A 27,772-nucleotide genomic window follows, 5' to 3' on the forward strand; every position below is an offset into this window, starting at 1 on the left:
CACACATAGGACTAACATTAGGAAAGATGTGGGCCAATTTATCTTTCAACATAAGAACCCAATGTACCTCTTTAAACTGAATCGATGCATGTCGAGGACATAATGAAGATGACCAAGGAAGTTGTGGGAATGTGGTTACAGTCAGATCAAAAATAGTCATGATGGTGGAGCAGTGTTGAGGTCAGTTGGCATACTCATGATTTGTTTGTCTAATGGTCGACCTTCACTTCCAAGCCAATTTTCTGTCCATATTGTTTCACTGGTGATTATGTACTTTCCATGTCAACATACACCAGCATGCATCAAGACCTCGTGAACATTCCAAGCCAGAACTAATGTTTACTTTGTCATTATCTGCCAATTCTTTTATCTCCAATGAGAGAGAACCATCCCGCCTTCATTGAGGATCTCCAGCCAACATTCTGGAGGGCACCACTCACTAGGTGTTCAGCAAAGGGATCTCCAGGAATGCTGTGGCCTTTGCCACTGGTCTGCAGTGAGTGACTCACCTTGAGACTCCTCAGTCCTCCAGAAGACACTTGTATGGAAATTTCTGGAATGATTTTGGTCTGGATTACTGCATTTCAAAACTTGTTAACCACAAAATTATCACTTAACCTACTGACCCAAACCTGTGGCTAGAGTATGTTTGCACCAACTTGATAATTTTTATGTTCCTTGTATTTATTCTCAAGCATTTTGAGGGTACTCTGATCCTTTTTTGTGATCCATTTTAATATTCAATTTATCTCTTCTCGATAGATTTGGCAGATCCCAGAGAATGGACTAACAGCTCCGATCACAGATCCTGTTGTCATCTTGGAGGGACACTCCAAGAGAGTTGGGATTGTGTCCTGGCATCCAACAGCGCGCAATGTTCTCCTCAGTGCAGGTGAGATGACAGACCCTATCGTTGGGTTGAGGTAATCGAGCATGAAAAATTCAAGCAAAGTTCTGGATCTTGTCGGGTATCTCTAGAAATGGGACTAGTTTCATGTATTCCAGCCTACCTAACCACCCCAACCCTACCACCAAACCTTGCACTGAATTCCAACTTGAAAGTGGGAGTGTTTTAATTCTGATGATTTGTAGCCTTTTTATTTCAGAATACTTTAAAGTAACCATGTGTTTAAAGCATTGAGCTTAATAGTCTTTTGATCCTGGTCATTTCTGTCACTAATCTCAGCGAATAACAAAACGATGTTTCAGAACATTGTTCACTATAACTACCAGCTCCCTTTCAAATGTTTCTGAGCATTTCAGCACAGTTTCTGTACTTTTGGATAAAAATCTTCACTAATCTCTGGGTTGAATCCATGCATTACATCAGCCCAGAGTGTAATATAGTGACTTTTGTTTCAGTTTTCAAGCACTTAGTTGCTCAAAAAGACCCTTGTAACAGTTTGTTCTCTTTGACAAGTGAAAATCTCATTATATTATTACCTTCTCTTTCCAATCTAAATTATTTTTTCTAATAGTTGAGTTCATAGTAATCGAGATTTTCTTTGAACAAAAAAGTGATATTGGATATGAGCAAAACCTCAAGTCGTTGGAAATTTAATTTTAATAAAGGGCAGCACAGTTAGCGTAGCAGATAACATAACACCTCTACAGCACTGGTGAATGGGGCCAGGGTTCCAATCCCGTGCTGTCTCAGGAGTTTGTACCTTCTCCCCATGTCTGCGTGGGTTTTCCTAGGTGCTCTAATTTCCTCCCACCCTACAAAACCGAGCAGGCGGGGGTTGTAGTGAATTGGGTGGCACATGTTCATGGGTCGAAAGGGCCTGTTATAGTACTGTATGTCTACATTTAAATTTAATTGAGACAGCCATAATTTCACAAAAAAACTTGGTCATGATGTGAGATGCTTTACTTCCGAATTCTATTGGAAGTCCAGGAATTGATAAGTAACTTCCCTAGTCCAGCTTTCTTTCCAAAATTAAGATTGTGATGTGCTGTGGGGGCCACACAGTAGAATCCCCATTATCCGGAATTCAATCAAACGGAAACTCAAACAGCCAGCAAAAATTACCCAGAGGAAATGAATAACATTTCAAATCAATAAGGTTGGGCGGATGCTGACTTCGTTGGACACGCACAGGTTTGCCCTGCTGAACTCGCAATGTCCCTCAATGCACGTGGATTCTTTTCACCATAGCCACTTGCGAGGAAGCGAGTCGGGTTGATATTCTGAGGAAGGAGCGTCGAGCAGCTGACCAGGACATTTGGGTGGAGGTGAGTCAGATTGTCAGCACGAGGAAGGTGCGCTGAGGGCCTGACTGGAACACTTGTGTGGAGGTGAGTCAGGTTATGAGCGCGAGGAAGGTAGAAGAGTATACCTAGGGCCTGACCAGGATACTTGACTCGGAGCCAGCGGAAATGCTGTGCCCAGGATGAAGAGCCAGTTGTTGCTGCTAGGGTAACTCTCCCAAGGTGTCTTTCTATCCCTGCCCGGTAAGAGTCTTTATTAGTACAGGTATACAATCTTTTATCTGGACATCAAAAATCTGGAAAATTCCAAAAACTGGCATTTTTTTTCTGGTGCTGGGAGGGATAAACGGCAGTGTGACTCGGGTGGGCAAGGGGGGAGAGAGACAGTAGTGTGACTCGGGTGGGTGGGGGGAGGAGAGAGAGAGAGAGAGACGGCAGCGTGACTGGAAGGGGGTGGATACGGCAGCACAATTCGGGTGGATTTAAATCTGGGACAGCTGGCTCCTGTTATGAAATCTGGAAAAATCCGAAATTCAGAACACACTGTATACCCACCCCTCCCCCCCCCCCCAAAAGGGTTCCGGATAAAGGATTGTGTACCTGTATTAGTAAAGCTTTGTCTGTTAACTTGGGGGAGGGTTGAAGTGCCAGTTGATGAAGTAGACGGATGATGTGGTCAAACAATAATCATGGCTTTTATTAGCAGAAGCTCATGGTACAATAATGAAAGACAATAGGTGCATACACAGTTATACCCAAGGGGAGTGTCCTTAACAGTAGAGATAATGCACAGCCAATGTTAGTACAGCAAGGCTCACCAGAGGGGAGACAGGCAGCTTGGCAGACATTCACCACAGTCTTCCCCCTGGCAGAAGAAGGGTTAAAATCAAAAGGACAGCTGCTCGGAAAGACTGAAGCAAATGATACATGGATACCATGTTTGACATTGAGAATACTCAATTGAAACAGCCAAAATATGCCAGTATCTAGCAAGCAATCGAAATATAATGAGATGTTTTATGAATATGTCAGCCTATCAGGTTGTTTACGAATTCTGGTGCTTCTTCTCAAAACAGGTGGCTCCTTTGCAACTTTGGGAACTGGTACAGTTCCTGGGTCTGCAGTGTGGGAAGGACTGACTTCTGGACCCGCTCCAGAATCGCCAGCGTGAGGCAGTGGAGCCTCAGCATGGCCATCTGAAAGCTTACTGGGGGTTACAGGCTGGGGCGGGTGAGCCCAATCTCTCAGGCTCACTCTTGAGTAGGAGTGTGAGGAAGGGGCAAACCAGGCAAAGCCAGATCTCTTAGGGATACAGTGTCAGTACTCTCGCCTGTGAATTTAACATGAGCATAGTTGGGTTTGGTATGCAGTAGCTGAACTGGTTGGACTAGGGGGTCTGTTTTGTGCACACGAGCATGGCTCTTCAGCAGCACGATTCCAGGCTCAGATAAACAGGCTGGCCAGTCCATCACAGTTCCTGATTTCCCAGGAAAGCCAAACGTACGTACATGAGGTGTTTGATTTGTTGTACACAATAATGACCGAATAGAATCTACAGGCAGCTCCTGCCACCGGGTAACGGGGTAACCATGTGCTTTTAAAGCAAGATTAACTGTCTTCCAGACTGTAGCATTAGCCCTTTCGACCTGCCCATTGCCCTGCGGGTTGTTGCTCGTGGTATGGCTGGTGGCAATCCCCTTCCATGGCAGGGCTCGCCACAGTACGGCGTTCATGAATACTGAGCCTCTATCGGTATGAATGTAATTGGGAAACCAAAAATGATGAAAATTCTGTCAAGTGACTTAATGACAAACGCTGACAAGACGTCAGGGCAGGGTATCACAAAGGGAAACCTGGAATATTCGTCAATTGTAGTAAGGAAATATAAATTTTTGTTGTTGGAAGGTAACGGTCCTTTAAAATCTACGCTAATCCTCTCAAAAGGTTGGGTTGCCTTGATGAGAGTGGCCTCTGGAGCTTTGAAGTATTGCGGTTTGCATTCTGCGCAAACGGGACAGCTTCCAGTCAGTTTCCTGACTTCTTCCAGAGAGTAAGGAAGGTTGTTAGTCCTTATGTAGTGGAAGAATCTCGTGACTCCTGAGTGGCAGTCTGCTATGGATCTCTTTTAGCCCCTCCAGCTGAGCGCCAGCAGCAGATCGTGACAGTGCGTCAGAGGGATCATTTAACCTGCCCGGTCTGTACTGGATCTCATAATTATAAGTTGAGAGTTCTATTCACCAGCGTGCCATCTTATCATTCTTGATTTTACTTTAGTGTTTAGTACTGAACATGTAGGCTACAGATTTCTGATCAGTGACAAAAGTAAATTTTCTGCCGGCTAGAAAGCGTCTCCAATAGCGAACAGCTTCAATAATAGCCTGGGCTTCTTTTTCAATGGTAGGATGTTTAAGTTCAGGTCCGCGTAACATGTGGGAGAAGAATCCCACAGGTCTGCCCTTTTAAGGGTTCCTGCCAAGGCACAATCTGAGGCGTTTCCACTTGGAATGGGACATTCTCGTCAATGGAGGAGAGTGCAGCTTTGGCAATATCCGCTTTAATTCTCTCGAAAGCCTTCAAGGCCATTGGAGAGAGAGGAAAATATTTAGTGTCAAACAGAGGGGGTGCCTTTGTGGCATAGTCCGAACCCATTTACAGTAGTAGGGAAAGAATCCCATACACCGTTTAAGGGCTTTTGCTGAGTCTGGGGATGGTAACTTCTTAAGGGGGGCCATTCTCTCTGGGTCGAGGCGGATTTCGCCCTTGCGGACAATGTAGCCCAGAATGGGTAACTCTGTCACATTGATCACACATTTGCCCTTTTTAAATGTAAGGTTGAGTTCTTTAGCTGTTGCTAAAAATTTCTGTTGTTGTCGTGCTCAGCCTGTGTTTTTCCACAGATAGGGTCATTATCCAGATAGGGAAACGTACCCTGAAACTCATACGTCCTAACAATCTTATCCATTTCCCTCTGAAACATGGACACACCATTAATGACCCCAAAAGGTACCCTTTTAAACTGGTATAACCCTCCATCAGCCTCAAAAGCCATATAGGGCCATTCTCTTTTCTTAATGGGGATTTGGTGATAAGCTGCTTTGAGGTCGATATTGCAATACAAAGTGTACTCCACTATCTGATTAATCATTTCATTGATGCGTGGCAGGGGTTAGAGATCCAGGTTAGTGTAACAGTTGATTCTCTGGCTGTTGTTAATAGCCATTCGTCTCTTTGTGTGATTTTTTTTTTTCACAACTACCACTTGGGCCCGCCATGGACTCTTACTAGGTTCAATTACTCCCTCTTTAAGCAGTCTCTAGATCTCTGCTTTGATAAACTCATGAGTGGCAATCAGCTGACACTCCAGGGGATAAATCACTGAAAAAGGAAGGAGCTTTGATCTTTAATGCGGACAGACTGCAGTAACTAGCGCCGGGGATGGTAAGTGTGGGTAGTGGCCCACTGAAATATAACACTACACTGTTCATCTGAGATTGAATATCTAATCCCAGTAACACAGGGGCGCAGAGCTCTGGCATAATAAAGAACCACTCATCAGCAAGGCAATGTCCCTGCAAATTTAAAGTAACTTTAAACTTGTCCCATGCAGTTTTTGTAAGTTCACTATAAGCCATCGATATCTTTCGGTTCGCTGGATATCTCTGCAAATTTAGACTCCCCGAGTCTATTAGACAATCAAGAGTCTCACCATTCACCTCCCCCTTCATAGTCGACCGTTTCAGTCCGTAGCATCCCCCAAGGTTTACAGTCAATTGAGCTATCACAGGGAATCTCACCTTGCCGTCACTTGAAGTCGAATAAGCCTGCCTGTCTGAAGATTCCCCCTTTTCACAGTTGTCTTCAAATCCTGCAGCTCCAGGACGCATTTTCTTGGTGCTTCTCTTCTTATCAGTGGGAGTACTTTTCGCCATACACCCTTTAGCGAAATGGCCGAGTTTCCCACAATAGCTGCAGGTAGCAAATCGAGCCAGGCACTTCTGTCTGGGGTGCCAACTCTTATCACAGAAGTAGCATTTTTCAGGTGTTTGCAGAGGCAGAATCACTTTCCCCGGGTTTCTGGCGTCTAGTCAGCAACTGGTGTCTAGCAAGCACCACATTCCGTGGCATTGCATAGTAATCAGTCAGACGTTCCTGGGCTATAGCCAGAGTAGTAGCTCCTTGCATTACGGAGAAAGGGACCTCACCCAGCAGAGAGTTCAGGTGGCCCCAGTGTATCGCCTCATCAACCACATTGTTTCGAGCCAAGTAGTAATCGAAACAAGCAATCCAGTGGTTGAAAATTTCTCTGGCCCTCGGGGCAGACTGGTCAATTATCACCCGCTCTGGCCTGAATGCTGCATCCATTTCTGCTAATAAAATTGAAGTGCCAGTTGATGAAGTCGACCAAGACGATGTGGTCAAACAATTATCATGGCTTTTATTAGCAGAAACTCATGGTACAATAATGAAAGACAATAGATGCATATACAGTTATATCCAAGGGGAGTGTCCTTAACAGTAGAGATAATGCACAGCCAATGTTAGTAGAGCAAGGCTCGCCAGAGGGGAGACAGGCAGCTTGGCAGACATTCACCACAAGGGGGTTAATTATGATAACAGCAACACTTAGCACAGCAGTTTGCACAATGCTCTTCCAGTGCCAGTGACCAGGGATCAAATTTAAATTTGATTAGTTATAGTAATAGCCTGATTCGACTGAATGTTACATATTTAAAGGCTGCAATACAGATTTTTTTCAAATGATTTTAAATTACACTGTCTTTCGTCTTTTAAACAGTGTATTTTTTTACATTTACAAGTTTCTCCCTACATGTAATCGTAGTTGGATACAAAATACATAATAATGAGAAATTAATATCAAATCCATTACATGATGGTTAGCAGGAGTGGCCACTTGTGTTCATGGAAGATCTGCCCTAGGCCTTGCTGGCTCTTCTGTGCCAAAAATGTATTTAGTTCCACTTTAGCAACTGAAAGTTCAAGAACACTTTCTTTCCAATGGCTATTGGGCCCTTGTTGCACTAATCATAGACACCACAAAGGACTGTCTGAACTATTGTAATGTCACTTTTTTGCAGTGATAACAGCATTGATCAATCTTTTGCATTTATTATCTTTTTACCTCAGCGGTTCCCAACACCATTGTTGAGAGAAAGCAACAGTCTGTCTTAGGTCACCCACACACTCAATCCCCTGGGTTCCTTGATCTGACTCCAGCTGTTTTGTGTGGTGCTACCACAGTCAATGCCCTCTGTTATGCGATGGATGCGATGAGAGAATAAGCCTTGCACTCTGACTTGATCAACCAGTTTCTCCACAAACTGACTACTGCTGCACAAAGCTGCCTTGCAACGTTTGGCTTCCCAAGTCTTGGTGCAGGCAAAGCCTGAAGATGACAATTCACCATCTCCCTCGGTGTGTCAGCATTGTCCCTGGTCAATTCAGCAAGAGGGAATTTGAAGATCAGGATCTCAGACCTGGCATAAACCTCGTGATATAGCAGGCAGCAGTACTCCCTCTTCTTGATTTCACCAGGGCATCAAAGGTTATTGTGAGAAGGCCAAGCATTGGGGCTGAGTTGGAAAAAGTATCAGCTCATGATTAAATGTCAGGGCAGACTCTGTGTAGCCTATTTCTGCTTCTATGTCTTGTCTTATATATACTTCTGAGACCTAGCCTACCAACAGAGGACATTTGAAAGATACCACTGATCTCCACATTATCCTCCAAGTTCACTATTAGGTCAAGGAAACCAACATTGGGGTCATGTCGCAGGCCAATATCCCAGAACTTGATGACATGGTTGCTTCCATTTATGAGGATTCAAGTTATTTGCATCTCTCCCACCAGTCTCCCAGAACAGGCACTCAATTTCAAGCTCACAAGGAAAAGATTCAAGGATTCACTCAAAAAGCCATTTTGAGCAAGTGTAATACCCACTGACCTTTGGCAATCACAATCTTAGGATGAATTAAAGCAGCAAAGGAGCAGAAGTGATGGTATTGATAACTTTGAGTCCATGCATCTAGCGCAGGCAGAGCACTGTGTAAATGGCAGGTGACACCATCTTCCAAATTAAACATTGCTGCAGTGCACCTCACCAGTATGGAGCAAATTGATGCTCCTGTGGGTTGTTGTGATTATAGATTGGGTGCCTATCAAACAAGCCATTATTGTCTGCAGAAACAGATTTTCAAAGTTTTACAGTGTGCATAATTCATCCCGACTATTACTATAATGGTTTAATGTAATCCAGGCTGATTAAACCTGAAGGTTGTCTTTGCTTTCTTTCCATTTAAAAATAACCGAAAACCAATTGGTGGATACAAAGCAGCACCAAGTAATCTGGGCAGGTAACAAGTGCATTGGTTGAAGATTGGGGGAGAAATTGGACAAGCTCAGCAAGCCCTCACACTTTTTCCATACTTCATCAAATTCTTTGTTCATATTTCCATTTGACCTGCATCAGTAAAGAAGGCATTTGATTGCTGCAAAACAAAAATATGCTAGAAATAATCAAAAGATCAGACTGCACCAACGAGAAACTGACTGAAGATTTCAATTTGCTCCTGTCTTGGAGCTGTGGTAACTTGGAATTTTCTAATTCTTCAACATGTCTTGCAAAGGAACTCTTACTATCCAATTAGTGTATGTTATTTGCAAATTTTAATGATATGACATTAAAAAAAGAATAAAATTAACTTTAGAGTAAGAATTTTTAGAATCAGAATTTATTGTCATGAACATGTCACAAAATTTCATGTTTTTAAGCAGATTATAGTGCAAATATTGCTATAAAATTGCATTATAGACAAATAAATTATACAAAAAATAAGAGAATGTGAGATTCATTGTCCATTCAGAAATCTGATGGCAGACAGAAGAAGCTACCCTTGTGCCGCTGTGTGCTCGACTTCAGGCTCCTGTACCTCCTTCCTGATGGTTGCAATCTGAAGGGGGCATGGCCTGGATGTTGAAGGTCCTTAAAGATGGAGGCTGCTTTCTTAAGACACCACCTCTTGTAGATGTCCTTGATGGAGTGGAGACTGGTGCCTGTGATGTCGCAGGCCGAGTTAACAAGTCTCGAGTTTTTCTCCTGTCCTGTGCATTGGCTCCTCTGCACCAGACAGTGATGTAATCAGTCAGAATGCTCTCCATGGTATGCCTGTAGAAGTATACAAGAGTCTTTGGTGACATACCAAATCTCAAGCTCATCACAAAGTATAGCTACTGGTGAGCCTTCTTCGTGATTGCATCGGCGTGGGGGCCACTGCTGACCACTTGAGGACTGGTTCATCTTCTCCAAATTTTCCTTTCCTGAAGTCCACAATCAGCTCAACAAGCTGATCTATCTCCCTATTGTACGTTTCATCATCTGTGATTCTGCCGACAACAGTGTTATCATCGGCAAAGTACTGAAAGATGTGTCAGTCCTGGTCCACTTGCTCTCCTCTCTCCCTTGTATTCTGCAGTACCTCTTGACCCTGCTGCATTAACTGATTGTTCAAACGAAGTTAAATGCAAACTGTGTAAAACTGAAATGAGCACAATATTTCTGCTATGGCCATTGTTTGGCCCTTTTGGAATAAAAAATGGACTAAAAGATCCACATGCAGCTTGGGAGTTTTCAAACTCTTCCTTTAAGCATATGTTGAAGGGATGTTATTGGTCAAAAAAATGAATTTCATTGATGGGCTGCCAGCAGCACAGATACCTGTGGCATTTTGCATAAATGTACTTTGAGACATCGTGGAGAAAAACTGAGTGCATTCTAAATGTTCCATTTATCATATACAATCTGTTTAGGATTGGACAATATCATATACATCTGGAATGTGGGAACAGCTGAACCTATGATAACACTTGACATGCACCCAGATCTAATCTTCAGCACATCCTGGAACTATAATGGGAGTCTACTCTGTACCACATGCAAGGACAAGAATTTAAGGGTGATTGATCCACGGAAAGAGGAAGTTATTGCTGTGAGTCCTTTAATATTCTTATCAGTAAAAGATCAAGTGTGTCCAATACCTCACAATGTAAGCAATAATTTTATGAAACCAAAAGTACATTAAATTGCAGCACTTAGCATTTTGTAAGAGAGGAGAAAAACTTCTCTATTCATGTGGGACGTCAGATTGAGAACCCTCAGAAATACGTAATACTGTAGCGTATGCGCCATGTGAGCGTGGGGAAGAATGATATGCAAACCAAAGCATTGGTAAACTAGACTGATTTATTGCTCTAGCCATCGCATTTATGTGGGCCCCATGTCATCGGCATGCCAGCCTCAGGTTGGCCAGTGTTTTCACCAGAGTTCCCCATCTTCCCAGTGTGTGGAGATCACCTGTATCCGGTGTGACCCCCAGGTCCGCACTACAGGCTGGTACATGATAACACACACACATCACGGGGGAGGAGTGGATACAGTCCAGATATGCCAGTTTCAGCCAGTTGACAGTAAAAGTCTCCTTCTTACCATAAATGTCAAGGACGAAGGTTCAACTATTGTCTCTAATGACCTTGTAGGGCCCCTCGTAGGGTCATTGTAAGGGCGGCCTGTATATCCCTCTCCACATGAACACGTACTGATGCCTTTAGATCCTTTGGGACGCTATGCTTGGGCTGGCTATGCGGTGGGGGTTGCCATAGGACCAAGGACCCCAGTTTTGGGCGCAGGTTGTCAAGGGTCGCCATGGGGACTTCCGGGTATTTATCGGGGGCCAGGAACTCCCTGGGGATGATTAAAGGTGCGCTGAAGATCATCTCCGCTGCCTGCACTGAAGGTCTCCTTTGACGCATTATGAATTCCCAATAGGACAAAAAGGCATTTGGGACCCTTGAGTCAAGCCATCAAGGCTGCCTTGAGGTGCCTGTGGAAACGCTCCACCAACCATTAGCCTACGGGTGATATGACATGGTATGATGGAGCTGTGTCCCCAGAAAGTTAGCCAGTGCTGCCAAGAGCCTGTAGGTGAATTTTTCCCCCCTGTTTGAGGTAAGGTGCGCCGCCAGATTTCTGTGGTGATATCAGCCAGCAGGTTAAGAGGCATCTCACCCCATGGGAATCTGGTAACGGCTCCACTGAGTCAATGTGTACAAGGCCAAACGTGCGCCACACCGACTGAAAAGTCTGTGTGGGGGCTCTGGTGTGAACCTGCACTTTGGAGGACTGACATTTCGTGCAGGTCTTGGCACATTGGCTGACCTGTTTACGGAAGCCATGCCAGACAAACCTGTTGGCCACCATTTTGTGCCAGGTTGTGGATGGCCTTGAAAACCTGGCGCCTCCATGCAGGCTGAACAATGGGGAAGGGGCAGAAACGCCACACAGCAGGGTCAAGTTACCTGGGCGATGGGGATATCCTCCACCCTGAGACCAGAGACTACTGTTCTATAAGCGAGGATCTTAGGGTCCTGCTGCTGCACCTTGGTGAAGGCCACATAATAGACCCCTTGGGACCTTCATCAATTTAATTGCAGGGCATGACAGAACATCGGCTACCACTTTGTTTTTACCGCAATTTTTTAAAAATTCTATTTGCGTAAAAACATATACAGTATTTATCCATAACATAAAAATGATTAAAAACTACGACACAAAATTAATACAGTTTTTATATATTTTCTCACCCCCAACCATCACCCCCCCAAAAAAAGTAGGGAAAAAAGGAAAAGAAAAAGCCTGTCTAATAAACCTATAATGTTTAATTAATTAATTGCAGTTTACATAAGTCTTAAAATCATAACTAATTAGGGAGGGTTGGATGTTGGCGGGGGGTGGGGTGTGTGGTGGATGCTGCAGGTAAAGTTGTAGCAACAAAATCCATGTAGGGTTTCCAAGTCTTATCAAATTTTTCTGGTTGATTTTGTAAATTATACATTATTCTCTCTCATGGTATACAATTTAATAATTCCATTTTCCATCTATTCAACCTCACAGTATCACCAGATTTCCATGTAACAGCTATCGATTTCTTTGCTATTGCTACACTTAACCTTCTTTTGATAAATTTCTAACTTCACTTGGGAAATATCTCCCAATAAAAAATATTCTGGGATCCTTCAAAATTTGCATCTTGAAAATTTGTCCTAATAAATTACTTGTATCTTTCCAAAACTTATCTACTTTTTCACATTGCCAGACTGTGTGCCAGAAAGATCCTACTTCTTTATTACATCTAAAACATTGATCAGAACAATTAAAATGAAGTGCATTCAATTTGTATGGAGTAGAATATAAATGATGTAAAAAAAAAATTAAATTGTACCATTTGATATCTAACATTAACTGTATTAGTTACACTTTTGTAGCATAATCTTGACCATACTTCTTGAATCTGTATATTTAAATCTTTTTCCCATCTAGATTTGGATTTGAATAAATCCTTTTTCTGAATAGTCTCTTGTAATTTGATATACATATTAGTAATAAATCTTTCAATAAACGTATCTGTTATTATTTTTTTTGAAGACTTTATTTAAAATTTTATAACATGAATACAATAGAGAATTACATTTAAAGAAAAATAAAAAAATTAAAATGGTATAATTACAATATTACATCAGAAAACTACACAAAATAACCCCCCCCCCCGTTCATTGTAACACAATATTAGTAATCTAACTTAAAATTAGTCCAGCCCTCTTCTCCCCCCCCCCCCAAAATAAAGAGTGAAGAGTTAATAAAATTAACTGTTATTAGATATTAAAATGGACTTTGTTCTGGCAATTTAAAATTCCTCCCTAATTTTCTTTTTAAATATGATACTTGTATATTATACTTATCTTTCAATTGATCAAAAGTCAAAAAAGTGGATCCCAAAAAAACAATTTTGCATCTATAAACAATCCAGGCTAAGAACCAAAAAAAAGAAAGGATGGAAAAAAGAAGAAAGATAAGGAAAAAAATCCCTTTTTTATTGCACAATTACCCCAAACATCAAAATAATGCTTATTAACCATAAAATTAATTAAAGGATTTTGATTTAATATCATTTTAGCCAACTGATCATTTTCATTCCTCTTTCTACATGTTCTCCATTCCATACTTTGAGTATATGCTTCAAAACTGGTGGATATGATTTTCCTTTTAATAATCCCTCATGCCATTTATATAAAATGTGTTCAGAATTATCTTCTCCTATTTTACTCAATTCACTTTGCACCCATGCAATCTTTTCATCGGTCTGATAACAAGAAGACAAAAATCTAAGTTGAGCTGCTTTATAATAATTTTTAAAATTAGGCAATCAAAGTCCCCCTTGATCAAATTTTCATGTTAATTTTTCCAATGACATCCGAGGCATTTTTTCCCTCCAAATAAATCTTCGTACACTTTTATTTAAGTCTTGAAAAAACATAATTGGTACAAAAATTGGTAAAGATTGGAAAAAGGTATTGTCTTCTAGGAAAGATATTCATCTTCACAGAATTAATCCTTCCTATTAAAGAAATTGGCAAATCTTTCCATCTTAATAAATCTTCTTTAATTTTCCTCAATAAAGATGTGTAATTTAATTTAATTATTTATTTAAACTCTTATCCACATTAATTCCTAAATATTTAATTGCACCAATCTGGCATTTAAATTTTATCCTTTTCTTAACTTGAACATAGTCTGTCTCAGTCATTGGCATCACTTCACTTTTATCAATATATATTTTGTAATCTGATACTAGCCCATACACCACCAATCGATCATTTACTTTTTGTAATGAGCATTCAAGGTTTGTAAGATATAATATTACATCATCTGAAAAAAGACTAATTTTATTTTTTTTATCATTTATCTTAAAGTCCTCAGTCTCATTATCACTTCTAATCACCTCAACTAAAGGTTCTATAGCTAATACAGATAAAAAAGATGATGGACATCCTTGTCTAGATGATCTTTCCAACAAAAAAGATTTTGATATTTGTCGATTTGTCATCACCTTTGAAGAATTATATATTGCTCTTATCCAATTTATAAAATTTGTCGGAATTCCAAAAACCTTCAGTACTTTAAATAAATAATCCCATTCTCATCTATCAAATGGCTTTTCTGCATCTAAAGCTAAAGACACTGATGGTATTTTTCCTTTCTGAGCCATATCTATTAAACTTAAAAATCTAACAATATTATTTGCTGATCTTCTATTTTTAATAAAAACCAGTTTGGTCCATATTTTTCAATTTAGGTGAACATTTAGCTAATCTATTAGCTAATATGAGAAAATTTTATAATCATTATTCAATAGTGAAATTGGTCTATATGAAGATGAGAGCAAAGGGTCCATCCCTTTATTTGGGATAACTGTTATTAACACAGTTTTAAACGACTCAGATAAGCCCCAAAGATCTTCCATTTGATCTAACAACCCCATAAATATCGGAATTAATAATTCTTTAAATTCTTAATGAAACTCCAGAGTGAAACCATCTTCCCTGGAGCCTTATTGTTTGGTAAAGACATCAGTATATCATATTTTGTGACTGTAAATGGATTTGTTAATTCTATCTTCTATGCTTAACTGTGGTAAAGTAATTTTGGACAAATATTTGTCTATTTTATCCCCATCCTCCAAAGATTCCAATTTGTATAAAATATGGTTTCATAAACACATCATTAATACCTTGTGTTTTGTAAGCAAGATGACCCAAATCTTGTTTTGCAGCTACTATTGTTCTCGATACCTGTTCAGTCTTCAATTGCCATACTAAAATGTTATGAGCTCTATCTCCCAATTCATAATATTTTTGTCAGGCTAGTCTTATATCCCTCTCTATTCTTTATGTTTGTATTGTATTAAGCTTCAATTTCTTTAAATCCAATATTTTCCTTTGTTCATCATTCCCTCAATTTTGCAATTCATTTTCCATCTTTATTATTTCCTTTTCCAAAGAATTAACTTCAGACATATTTTTTAACTTTAGCCATATAACTTATAATTTGTCCTCTTAAATAAGCTTTCAAAGAATCCCATACCACGAACTTATTAGTTACAGAATGTTCATTCAGGCCGATTTATATATTTTAAAAAAAGTTTTATCTGTTGCCTGATAAAGTCACAAAAATCTTTCCTTTTCAGTAATGCCGTATTAAACCTCCATCTATAAACCTATATTTTGTTCCTCCTCCAGTAAAACGGACATAACTAAAGGTGAATGGTCAGATGATATCCTCGCTTGATGGACTCTTCTGTGGAGTTGAGAGGCGATTTAAAAACATATCTATATGGGAATATGTCTTATACCAATAAGAATAAAATGAATAATCTCTAATATCAGGATGCATCTTCCTCTATCAGCAAGTTTCATTACATTCTTAAAATTTTTCACATCCTTTGTCATTTTATTTTTAACCATAATTCCTCCTGATCTATCCAACTTGGAATCAAAGGTAAAATTAAAGTCTCCTCCCATAATTATTTCCCCTTTTGCATTAGCTAACTGCATAAAAACATCTTGTATACATTTTCCATCATCTACATTTGGTCCAATATTCAGAATATATTCTGCATTTTATCATCACATACCTCCCCACTTTATCAGTCATTACATCCAATATTTCAATTGGTAAACTTTTAATTATTAATATTGCTGCTCCTCTTGCTTTTGAATTAAATGAAGAGAATACCCCTCCTACCAAATCTCTCTTTAGTTTCATGTTCTATTTTATTAAGAGTTTCTTGTATAAAAGCTACATCCACTTAGTTTTTTTCATATAATTCAATAACCTTTTTCTTTTCATCAGAATCTGTATTCCAATAATATTAATAATAATAAATTTCCCTGCCATTAGACATCAAAATTAAAACCTATATCCCTCCAGCGTCCCCCTCCATCTCCCCATCTAACCCAACCATCCCCGTATAATATCTTGCATCTATAAACAATCCAGGCTAAGAACCAAAAAAAAAGGAAGAAAAAAAGAAAGATAAAAACCCTAGAGGCGCTTGATGTTAAAGCGTCTCTATCACCCTGATCTGTTCGGGTTGCAAAACTGGTCATATTAGTCCCGATGATAGCATAGTGGTCAGCATCACATTCCCCACTAACTCGCTCAAAACATTATACCATCCCTTACTATAAGCTTATCAATGACCTTTTAATCCATTAATCTTATCCAGTATATTAGATCACGCACATTATAGGTTAAACCTTCCTCCCCTTTTAAACTCTCTTGAAACTCTATATATTTTCAGTTACAACAAAACCTCTCAGTTATATAAAGAATTCAAATGTATACAACCATCTGCTGATCTTTTACAGGCAATGAATCGGCATATACCTTTGCTTCATTCGGCTCAGTAAAAGATCTATTCCTCCCTCCCGGGACGAATAATTTCAAAGCAGCTGGATATCTCAAAACAAAAGCATATCCTTTTTTCCATAATACATCTTTAACCGGATTAAACTCCTTTCTCTTTTTCAACAAATCAAAACTTATATCTGGATTATTTTTTTAATCTTATTTCAGTAATGAATCAAAGGTGATGGTCTCTCTTTAGCTTGTTTCGCAGCCAGCTCCAATATCTTCTCTCTTAGTTTATATCGAAGGAATCTGACAAAGATTGGACGGGATCTTTGGTCAGATTTCGGTCTCAATGCCCTATGGGCTCGTTCTATCTCCAAATCACCTTGAAATGCAGCCAGAAATTTTTTCAAGTCTTGACCCTCGTCCCCTTCTTTAAGTCCAACAATCTTGATATTATTCCATCTACTAAATTTTTCCAAAACATCTGTCTTTTGCATTAATTGGTCATTGTTTACAGCTGCTTCTGCTTGTACTTTCTTCATTTGATCTTTAAGATTTTGAATCTCGAATTCATTCCCTTTAATTTTTCCATCCACTATTTCAAATCTAGTGTCCATCTGTTGTATTAATCTTTCCAACTTATCACCATTCTTCCTAACTTCATCAGTTAACACTTCCATGGATTGTCAAAAAAATCTAACATTTGCTTTAATTCACCAGAAGATAAAGAAGCTTCTGCACATTTTTCTACTTTTTTCTTGATCACTGGAGCTGTGAGTGTCTGGAATCTTTTTTTTAATTTCCTCCTTTTTTGTGCTCTACTCCTCGCACATGTGCAGAATCACTTCTTCACCCGATGTCGGGGGATACCTTGTACGGCATTGTCCAAGATCTCCCTGGCTTCTGGCCTCTCTCCTTTGGATACTACCTTACGAACAGCTGCAGGATTTTTTCTTAAGGTCAACCTCTCTTTTCTTGCTCAGTTTCTTCTACAACAGTAAGTCCTTTATCCCTTCTTTGGTGGCATTGTTGATGTCTTCTCTGTCTTCAGACAATTCTTTCATATATTTTCTTTAACTTTTATAACCATTTTTGTCACCTTTTTCGAGGAGAGCAGGGATTATCAGTCTAACATCACGTCCTCACGTGGCACCCTCTTCCCGCGATATGTTGAATGTCTGTGGTAAATTTGGACTCGTAAAAATTATCTCTGTTGTTGGACTGACTACAGGTCCAATACCTTATGGAAAGTGAAAATCAGCAGCTTGTGATCAGTGAACACCCTGAATTGCCGGCTTTCCAAAAAATACCAGAAATCTCTTACCGCCAGATACAGTGCTAATAGCTCTCGGTCGAAAGTGCTATATTTGAGCTCTGGGAGGTGGAGGTGCCTGCTGAAAAAGGCCAGGAATTGCCACTGGCCCTTGACGAGTTGTTCTAGCACGCCCCCTACTGCTGTGCTGGAGGCATCAACAGTTAGATGGAAGGTTCCTCTGGGGTGGACCAGGAGGGTGGTGTTGGTCAGTGCGTCTTTGGCATTCTGTGAATGCCCTGGAAGGCTCGTCCCAAGCAGTTGTGTTTTGCCTTCCCCGTCATCAGCGTGAAGAGAGGGCGCATGATGTGTGCCGCTGCCGGTATGAACCTGTGGTAAAAGTTTATCATACTGGCGAATTCCTGTTGCCCTTTTACCGTGCGCGGGTTAGTGAAATGCTGGACAGCTTCAACCTTCTTGGAGAGGAGTGTAGCCTTGTGACTGTTAATCCTGTGCTGCCGGATTTAAATGGTGTCCTGACTGAAATGGCATTTGGCAGGGTTGATAGTCAGCTCGCATTCACTAAAGCAGGTGTACAGTGGTCTCAGGTGGGCAGCGTGGTCCTTACGACTATGGCTGGCGATGAGGATATTGTTCAAATAGATGAACATAAATCGGAGTTCCAGGCCCACTGCATCCATCAGCCACTGAAAAATTTGTACCATGTTCTTTAGACCAAAGGGCAATTGAAACCAGCCGAAGGGGGCTCATGATTGCAATCTTGGGGATTCCTGGGGGTGGACTGGGATTTGGTGGCACCCCTTGATGAGGTCCACCTTGGAGAACACCTGTGCCCCGTGCAGGTTGCAGCACGGAATATCTGTTGGGCGTGATGGCCTTGTGGAGGCAGTGGTAGTCACCACATGGCCTCTAACCCCCTGCTGATTTTGGCACCATGTGGAGGGGAAAGGCCCAGGGACTGTTGGAGCACCGCACAATCCCTAGCTCCTCCATTTTCTGAAACTTTTCCTTCGCCAGGCTGAGCTTGGGAGGGAGTTGGCCTGCCATGGTGTGGAGTGGGGGGCCGTCGGTCAATATGTAGTGCCTTATCCTGGCTTTGTCTCAGCCACGGAGAACTATGGCGCCACTATCGAGGATGCCACTGCCAGGATGCAGGCGAATTCATTGAGAATGTTAAAGAGCCCAGGGGCGGGTAGCTTAGCTTTCCCCAGAGGCATAGTCGGAAAGGTTTTGGCGTGCACCAGGTGTTGCACTTTGAGGTCAAAATGCAAGCAGTAGGCCCGAAGGAAGTCGGCCCCCAGGAGCGGTTGCGCCACTGACGCAAGGGTGAAGGTCCATGTAAAGTGGTTGTGGCCGAAATGAAGGGAGAATTGTGTGGGTCCCAAAAGTTCAAATGTAGGAGCTGTTGGCTGCCCTCAGTGTTGGGCCCTGCTTACTGTTGCTGGTGTTGAGGCCTGCAGTGGGTAGGACACTTATCTTGGCACCATTGTCAACCAGGAAATGCCTGCCTGACAGTGAGTCCCAAATGTGGAGGAGGCTATCATGTGGGCCAACTTCTGCATCCATCAACAACAGTTAGCTAGGGCATTTCCCGAAAACCCACAGGGTGGGCCGCATTGACAGGCCTCTTCACCCCATCGCTGGTGGTAGTAGCATAGCTGTCCCAGTGTGTTCACTTGCTTCTCTGTCCTTGGTCTTGCCGTGAGTTGTTCGTGGGGCTTGCTGATGTGGTCTTTGATGGTGCTAGAGTCCTTCTTCGCTGTCCAGAGCATGTCTGCTGAGGCTGTGACCCTCCGAGGGTTACTGAAGTCCTCATCTGTGAGCAAGAGTCGTACATCCTTGAGCACCTGCTCCAGAAAGAGCTGCTCAAAGAGCAAGCAAGGCTTGTGGCCCTCGGTTAGAGAGAGCGCATCTCACTCATTAGGGTGGACAGGGCCCTGTCCTTTAATCCATCCATATGGAGCAATCGGATGGTGTGCTTGCACCGGGAAAGCCCAGAAGTGCAGGTTAGTAGCTCTTTGAGGGCTGCGTACTTGCCTTGCTCCGGAGGCTGCTGGAAATCTTTGACCCTTGCCACTGTGTCCTGATCGAGGCTGCTCACGACATAGTAATAGCAGGTGTGGTTGGCAGTGATGTGGTGAAGCTGGAACTGAGCCTCGTCCTGCCTGAACCACGTGTGAGGCTGCGACACCCAGAATGACAGAAGCCTAAGAGAGACGGCATGGATGGTCGCTTGATCCGTCATCTTTGGGTCCAACTGCCATTTGAACCTGTCAGGGTCACCAATGTAGCGTATGCACTAGGCGAGCATGGGGAAGAACGACGCGCACACCAAAGCCTTGGTAAACGACTGATTTCGTTATGCTTATATGGGCCCCTGCCATTGACATCAGGATCCTACTTCATCGGAGCACTGGTCTCAGATTGGCTGGCATTCTCGCCAATGTTCCCCATCTTCCTGCCTTACGTAGGTCACCTGGGACAACAGCCAGTGTCACCCCCGGGTCTGCGCAGTGGCTGCGGTCGTCGGCCATTTTGTGGCCCAGTCCATGTCTCCACGTGAGGGCTGCTACAATACATTTTTTAAAAAGCAGTGATTAGGTTTTTTGACATCCAGAAGAATGAATAATTGAAGAAGATCCATAGCTTTGAGGTCAAGGTTTTGAAAATTATTTGTTTTAATCCAATTTGGTCCATGGCAGGTGGTTTTATATTGCTAAACTGAAGCTGAAAGGAGTATGTAAGATGGTGGGAAAACAGTAAGAATCAGGAGGGTGTCAGTGGCTCAGGCAGCATCCATGGATAACAGTAGTAATTCACTATTTTGGGGATTAGGAATATGCTGAATTCATAGTCAGACAGCAGTAAAATGAGCTTTTTCGCTCACCCAAATACCTATCTATGCTTGTGGACTATTTCCAATATTTTCTGGTCCTATCTTGATCTCGGGAGAACTGTCCACTCACATTTACTATAAATAATGATCCAGACCACATCCCTTTCCAAATCCTTAGAAAGTAAAGGGTCCTTCACTGGCAGCCTTCTGTGACATAGGACTTGAAGTACTCAACTAAATACATAAATGTCATGAGAGAACCTGGAGACTAATGTCCTCCTTTTCCTCAGTACTTCCAAAGTCCTATAATGCATTGTGCTTATTCTAGCCTTATGAGGCAATCAAAATGCATCACCTGACATTTTTCAGGATTAAATTCCATCTTTCACTGCTCTGCGAATTTCTCAACTCCTCAATATTAATGTAGCTGAGGACTACACACCTATCAACATTCAAGCATGATCTGACGGCTTGGTAATCCTGCTTCCTTTATTTGCGTCCAGTTGGTAATGTACATAACAAAAGCAAAGAACCTGACACTGACCCCAGTTCTTAGGTTTGCATTTGCTAAAATAACCCTTGCAGTTGATCAATCATCTTCTGTCTCCTATCTCAAAGCCAGTTTTGGATCCCCAATTGCCTTGAATCCATTTTGTATGTCAACCATCCAAAAGGTGCACTTGGCATGCTGGTGGTAATAGGAAAACCTGGCATAGCTGCAAAAGTATTATTTTGTACTGAATCTTGTCTCGATTCAAAGTTTTTGTATCTTTGCAATTGAAGGAATAGAACATGGATATAAAACATGTAAACGCTAGTAAGGAATTCTTTGCTTTTATTTTAATTGAAATGTGAGATTCTTTTGTAAATTCTTTCTTCCCTGAATAACTGCAGGAGATGAAAGCTCATGAAGGATCACGACCCATGAGAGCAGTGTTCTTGACAAGTGGTAACGTCTTCACCACTGGATTCAGTCGTATGAGTGAGCGGCAGCTTGCACTGTGGAATGTGGTGAGTGTTGGTATTTGACTTTTGGAATATAAGTGAAGGAAAATAAAATTCTCCTGTGTTTTTGGAGTAAAATGATATATGGATGCATAGTAACTTGTAAGTTGTCATGTTGTGTTGATTATCAAATATTTCCTTCATTTCGAGGCTCTTTAATAACAATGGAGCCTGTGAAATATTTGTAATGTGACACTTGAATGATATATTCTGGTGCCTGCAGGAATATACTGTTGGGACCTTTAATAATTGGGGTTTGGAACTGCAGGCTTTCTGCCTTCACTTTTGGCAATCCCTCATGGGTTAAGGATGACTTCATAAATTCTTAGCAGGCCCTTCCATCCTACAATCCTGCACTGCCCAATATGCCGATAAGATCAATTAATCTATTAACCCCATACATCTTTGGAACTTGTTTCCCCTCCAGATCAGAGGTAGCTGATATGGCCAATGTGGGGCCTGGATGTTCTCCACAGTTGAGGCAAGTGGTTGAGTTGGAGTTGTTTGGAAAGTAATGTACTTTTTCTGCTTCTGTGATGCTGTGGAACAGTCTTAAAGTTCTCAATTCCTTCCAGAATGCTTCATAGTGGTCATGGGGTTCAGGACTTTTTTTTAAAAAAAATGAAGTTGTAAGAGCATTCTTTGCTACTCATCATCTGCCATGCCAGAACCTAGAGAAGAAAGACTGTTTTGGTCAAGCGTGTAAAAGGAAGGGAATTGACTCCAACAGAGCTCTCCTGGGTAAAATAAAATGCTGGAAACACCGTCTTGATAAAACCAAGATGTAATGTCAGCAGACCTGATCCAAGCTCTGGTACCGACAAGACTGTCATTCTGAGAGATTACAGGGATGACTGCTATGTCTGGTTAGCATAGCGGTTAGCGCAACACTGCTACAACAGCAGTGACCCGGATTCAAATCCAGTGCTGTCTGTAAGGAGTTTGTACATTCTCCCTATGACTGCCTGGGTATCCTCCAACACTCTGTTTTTCTCCCCCACCCTGTTCAAAAATGTACAGGGGTTGTAGGTTAATTGGGGTATTTGAACAGCAAAGGCTCATCGGCCAGAGGGGCCTGTTATTGTGCTGTATGAAGATAGCCTCTCTTAGCCATTCTAACCACCCTTCCAACCATAAGGAACTCTGTGTGCAGCTGCAGGACTCTGAAGTCCCCATAATGCCAATAAAAGTTCTCTTAAGTTGTCTTCTTTCAATTACTGAAGATTTTTTTAAAATTAGTGGAAGTGTTTCTAATTGTACTGAAGAATATGATGTTGCTTTTGTATAAAATCATCAATATAACTTTAAATTCATGCTTTGGACCACATCTTTAGCTGCTTTGGTAATGATGGTGACTAAAGTTGCAGCTGCTTTATTACTTGATGCTTGGGGTGGGAGGAGGAAATGATATTAATTTTTTTACTTGTTTACACTGGTTTTACTGATTCTGAATTTTCTTCCAGAAAAGCTGTGAAAGAATTGCCCAACTTGAAATGGACACCAGCAATGGTGTGTTTCTACCTTTCTATGATGCAGATACAAATCTTATTTACTTGTGTGGAAAGGTAAGCGATTATGACCTCATTATTCCAATAATTGAAGCAAAATGAAGGTCGAAATATGGTATCCAGGATCTAGCTAGCTGCTAAAATAAAGCAGTTGAACTATTCAGAAAAGGCCATGTGATCAAGTGCTGCTGAAATGTTATCTATGATTTTTGATACTGGGTTTGAAGATGTGACAGTTCACTTGAATAATGCAAATGAATCAAATTAACCCTAACTCTGTTTAAATATCAAGGATCTTGCTTTGTTTTTCAAGATGGTCGTCTTATTCTTGTGCTGGAGTTAGTTGAGTCACAGACCTTGGCAGTACTATTGTTTGGTAAACAATGTGACATACAAATGGCCCTTTACCTCCACAGATCTGTTGAGTTCCTCCAGCAGTTTTTTTTCCCCCTCAAATGTAAAATGGTGAACTATATGAGAGGGTTCTTCTCAAAAGCCTTATAACAAACCGTTAGCCTTTGTTCCTTGTGCATCACATCTTGCCTTGGACTTGACTGGATGAAAGAACGCAAGTTTTCCACTTCTCTCTTCTCTCTTCAGGAATTTGGAGGAGGGAGAGGTTCATTTGAGTTTTGTATAAACTGTATAGAATGGATTCTTGTCATGATCACAAGTTTTCCCACTGACTGGTCTCATAGCGTTCGTTTCACCCGTTGGACTTCATGCCCCTGCTTTCAGGGACTACCAACAAGCACATACACTCTCTGCATCCCTGTCTTCAGAGTCTACCAAAAAGTGATTATACTCCATGTTCCCATTTTCCAGGACTTGTTTTATACCCAACCATCAGTTGGATCATACTGGTGTTTGTTCTGCAGTTTACCTATGGATCTTGACCAGAGTATATATTATACTGGAATCCAAAGGGTTAATACCCCTTTGTTTAGGAGCACAATGGAGATCCAGTTAGTGTAGCTGCTGAGCAACTTTGTCTTGATGAGTATTGTCACTGTCAATGGCAGGGGGTAGGAATTGTTCAAGTAATTGCTTTGACTCCTTTGTCTACACATTTGTGGTTTATCAGTATGCATTGCATGCCTGGGTTAACTTGGAAATGTGATACTTGAACAAGATTTCAGTCAATCTCATTTAAAAATAGACAGTGATTTGGTCCATAATCATTACCAGCTTTAAACAAAAGTGTGTCAAGAAGGAGTTTGATATTGGTGAGATTAAGTTTAAAGTTACAAATCACATGCTTGCCTTTTACCCTTTGCCTAATCCTTCAGCTTCTGCAACTCAGTCCTAAATTGATTAGCTTATGCACAAACATTTATCTGAGCTTAAATCCATTGATTACCATATTTGATGGCATTTAAGGCCACTGGCACAAATGACCCATCCTTCATTTTTAGCATGAGATTTAGTTTATTTACCTCGTTCAATTTGGTTGGGAGTCTCGTTGCCCCAGCCTCCGTCGCGCGGCCCCCTCCCCTAAGAACAGGGTTAATGGTCGGATACTTAACAGCCTGGAGGAACAGAGGAACCTTTGGGTCCAAATCCATACATCTATCAAGGTCTGCAGTTTTATAGGACAGTTAAGAAGACCTATAGGGGATTGAGTTTGAGTCAAGAGGTCATGTTGCAGTTCTACAAATCTCTGGTGAGACTACACTTAGAGCATTGTGTTCAGTTCAAGTCACCTCATTATTAGAAGGATGTGGAAGCTGTGGAAAGGGTGTAGAAGAGATATACCAGGATATTGCCTGGATTGGGAAATAAGGTTAGCAGAGCTGTGACTTTTCTCTTTGGAGCACAGAAGAATGAGAGAAGATATATCAGAGGTCTACAAGATTCTGAGGCATAAATAAGATGGACAGCCAGGGGGCATCTCAACAAAGTGAAGGGAGGAAAGTTTAGAGGAGACATCAGGGGTGATTTTTTTTTAACATAGTTGTGGGTACCTGGAATGCCTTGCTGGGGCTGGTGGTGGAGGCTGAAACATTAGGGGCATTTACAAGACTTTTAGACAGGCATATGGATGAAAGAAAAATAGAGGGTTATTAGGTAGGCAGAGCTGAGTTGCCTGTACTGTGCTGTAATGTTCTATGTATTTAGTTATACCAAGTCCATGTTAATCAGCAGATTGGCAACTAAAATCAGTGTCATGTATAGAAAGCAGGGTAATTGCATCGATGTTCAAGTGCATGTTTCAATTGGTCATGACTGTGGGATTATTTTATGAAGTTTGTGGTCATTGTGCATGTAGTCTGAAATTGAGTGCTTGGGTTGAGGAAACAGTACCACAATTAGTTCTGGGCAAATTCCAGACTGTCTTCCTCATTCTTTATAAACTTCCATTTTCAGTGTTATTATTCATAATGCTTCTGTGGAGGATTTTTCTTTACAAACGTTTTTTTCCCCAATGTAGCTTGTTTTGGTAAAGTTTTCTGATCAAGTGGCTCAACTATGGCTAATACAGTGGGGAAAACAGCACATGAGATTTGAAAGAAACCGTGGGAATTTAAGTGAGGTTCATACCTTCATTACCCCACAATGTCAGAAATATTATTTTCCTATCCATTCTTCACCTGTTCTCTTTGCACTGTAAAATTGTTTTGAATGATGCATCTTTGAGCTAAATTTTAATTGTTTCTTTTCTATAGGTGTTGCCTCGACTGCTGAGTGCTCCGAGAATGTAGTTTTTAATTACTTTGACCCAAATGATCTTGTTAACACTTTGCAAATACAGTAACATGTAAAAAAAAATTTGTATAATAACATGTTTTTGTCACACTAGGGAATTGGAGACAGAACTATGTTCATAAAAGGCCATATGATTTATTTACAAATCAGTTTCTATTTGAATACAAATGCAATTTAGTAACATAGTAAAAGTAAGAACACTCTCTGTAGTGGATTTATTTTGGGCATATTTAATATAAAATTAAATGCCTCTTCATTTAAAGTCACATTATACTTAAAAAACGGTATATCGACAACACCTTTCATATTGTCTGAATGGCAAAACATTTTACGATCAAGGGAATTACATAGAAATAACCAGTGAATAGCTTGCATTCCGTGATGGTGGTCTTGTGACTTGTCATTTCTCCTTTTGAAAAATACAACAGGATACTTCACTCTTAACTTTTGATTAAAACAGGGTGACTGCAGCATTCACTACTTTGAGATCACCGACGAAGCGCCATATGTCCACTTTCTGAGCATATTCACCACCAAGGAGCCACAGCGAGGGATGGGGTTCATGCCAAAAAGGGGCATTGATGTTACCAAATGTGAGATTGCCAGGTAGGCTTTTCTGTAGTCCTAATAAGGACCAGAAATAGGCGATTCACTCCATTGAGTCTGCTTCACTTTTTAATCATGAGCTGATGCATATTCTCCACTGCCAGGCCTCCTCCCCATAACCTTGGATGTCCTGGCTAATCAAGAACTTATCAATCTGGGCCTTAAATACATCCAATGACCCTGGCCTCCACAACTACCTGTGGCAACAAATTCCAGATTTACTACCTTCTGGCTGAAGAAATTCCTATGCATCTCTGTTCTAAGCGGACACCCTTCAATCCTGAAGTTGTGCCCTCTTGATCTAGACCTGTTGTTCAAACTGCCCCCCTAAACTCAGATTCCACCTTAAGCAATTCTTATTCCATAAATGCTCTGTGATTAGTAAGGGATTGCTTAAGATGGTATGTGAGTGTAAGGGAAAAAGGTTGAGAACCACTGCTGTAGACCAAATTGTTACTGAAATATCTTGCTTGAGAAAAATTGTCATTGACCCATTTCCTTTGGAGTTATGAAACTGTGCAATTAGGTATGATTAAAACAGTGGTTTTCAAACTTTTTCTTTCCACTCACGTACCACCTTAAGCTATCCCTTACTAATCACAGATCACTTATGGTTTGGGGATTGCTTATGGTGGAATGTGAGTTTAGGGGGACAGTTTGAAAACCACTGATCTAGACTCCCACTATGGGAAACAAACTTTCTTCATCTATTCTGTTCATACCCTTCAACATTCAAAATGTTTCAATAAGATCCTTCCAATGAGTACAAGCCAAGAGTGTCAAATGTTCCTTATAACCCTTTCATTCCCAGGATCATCCTTGTGAACCTTCTCTGAACCTTCTCCATAATAGGACATCCTTTCTTAAATGAGGAACCCAAAACTGCTCACAATACTCCAAGTGAGGTCTCACCAGTGTCTTACAAAGCCTCAACATCACATCCTTACTCTCGTCTTCTATTCCTCTCGAAATGAATGCCAGCATTGCATTTGTCTTTTTCACCACCAACTTAACATGCAAGTTTACCTTCAGGCTCTCCTGCATGAGGACTCCCAGGTCCCTTGGCATCTGGGTATTTTTAATTTTCTCACCATTTTTTAAAAAAAGTCTGCCTTTTTTTTCTCCCTAAGTATATGACTACATTTTCAAACATTATATTTCAATTGCCATTTCTCTGCCCATTCTTCTCATCTGTCTTTGTCCTTCTGCATCCTCCCTGTTTCCTCAGCACGACCTGCTCTTCCACCTACCTAAGTCTGCTCATTTAGCCACAAAGTTTGCAGATTATAAAATCCAAAATATTACTATACAACATAAAATGTTTTCCCACACAGACCCCTGTGGAGCACCACTAACAACTAGAA

The 27,772-nt window shown here is 41.1% G+C and overlaps 1 protein-coding gene across 3 annotated transcripts in view; it reads left to right on the forward strand.

Annotated features, from left to right (window-relative positions):
* LOC138761122 (coronin-1C-like) overlaps positions 1–27,772 on the forward strand; it is a 176,994-nt gene that overhangs the window by 139,114 nt on the left and 10,108 nt on the right. For all 3 annotated transcript variants that reach the window (XM_069932760.1, XM_069932761.1, XM_069932762.1), the window contains exons 4-8: positions 763–892; positions 10,036–10,214; positions 21,478–21,594; positions 23,052–23,153; positions 26,263–26,408. In XM_069932760.1, coding sequence (XP_069788861.1) covers positions 763–892; positions 10,036–10,214; positions 21,478–21,594; positions 23,052–23,153; positions 26,263–26,408 — 674 coding nt within the window. The remainder of the gene's footprint in view (positions 1–762; positions 893–10,035; positions 10,215–21,477; positions 21,595–23,051; positions 23,154–26,262; positions 26,409–27,772) is intronic.

This window comes from Narcine bancroftii, chromosome 4, assembly GCF_036971445.1.
Source record: "Narcine bancroftii isolate sNarBan1 chromosome 4, sNarBan1.hap1, whole genome shotgun sequence".
Classification (NCBI taxonomy): domain Eukaryota; kingdom Metazoa; phylum Chordata; class Chondrichthyes; order Torpediniformes; family Narcinidae; genus Narcine; species Narcine bancroftii.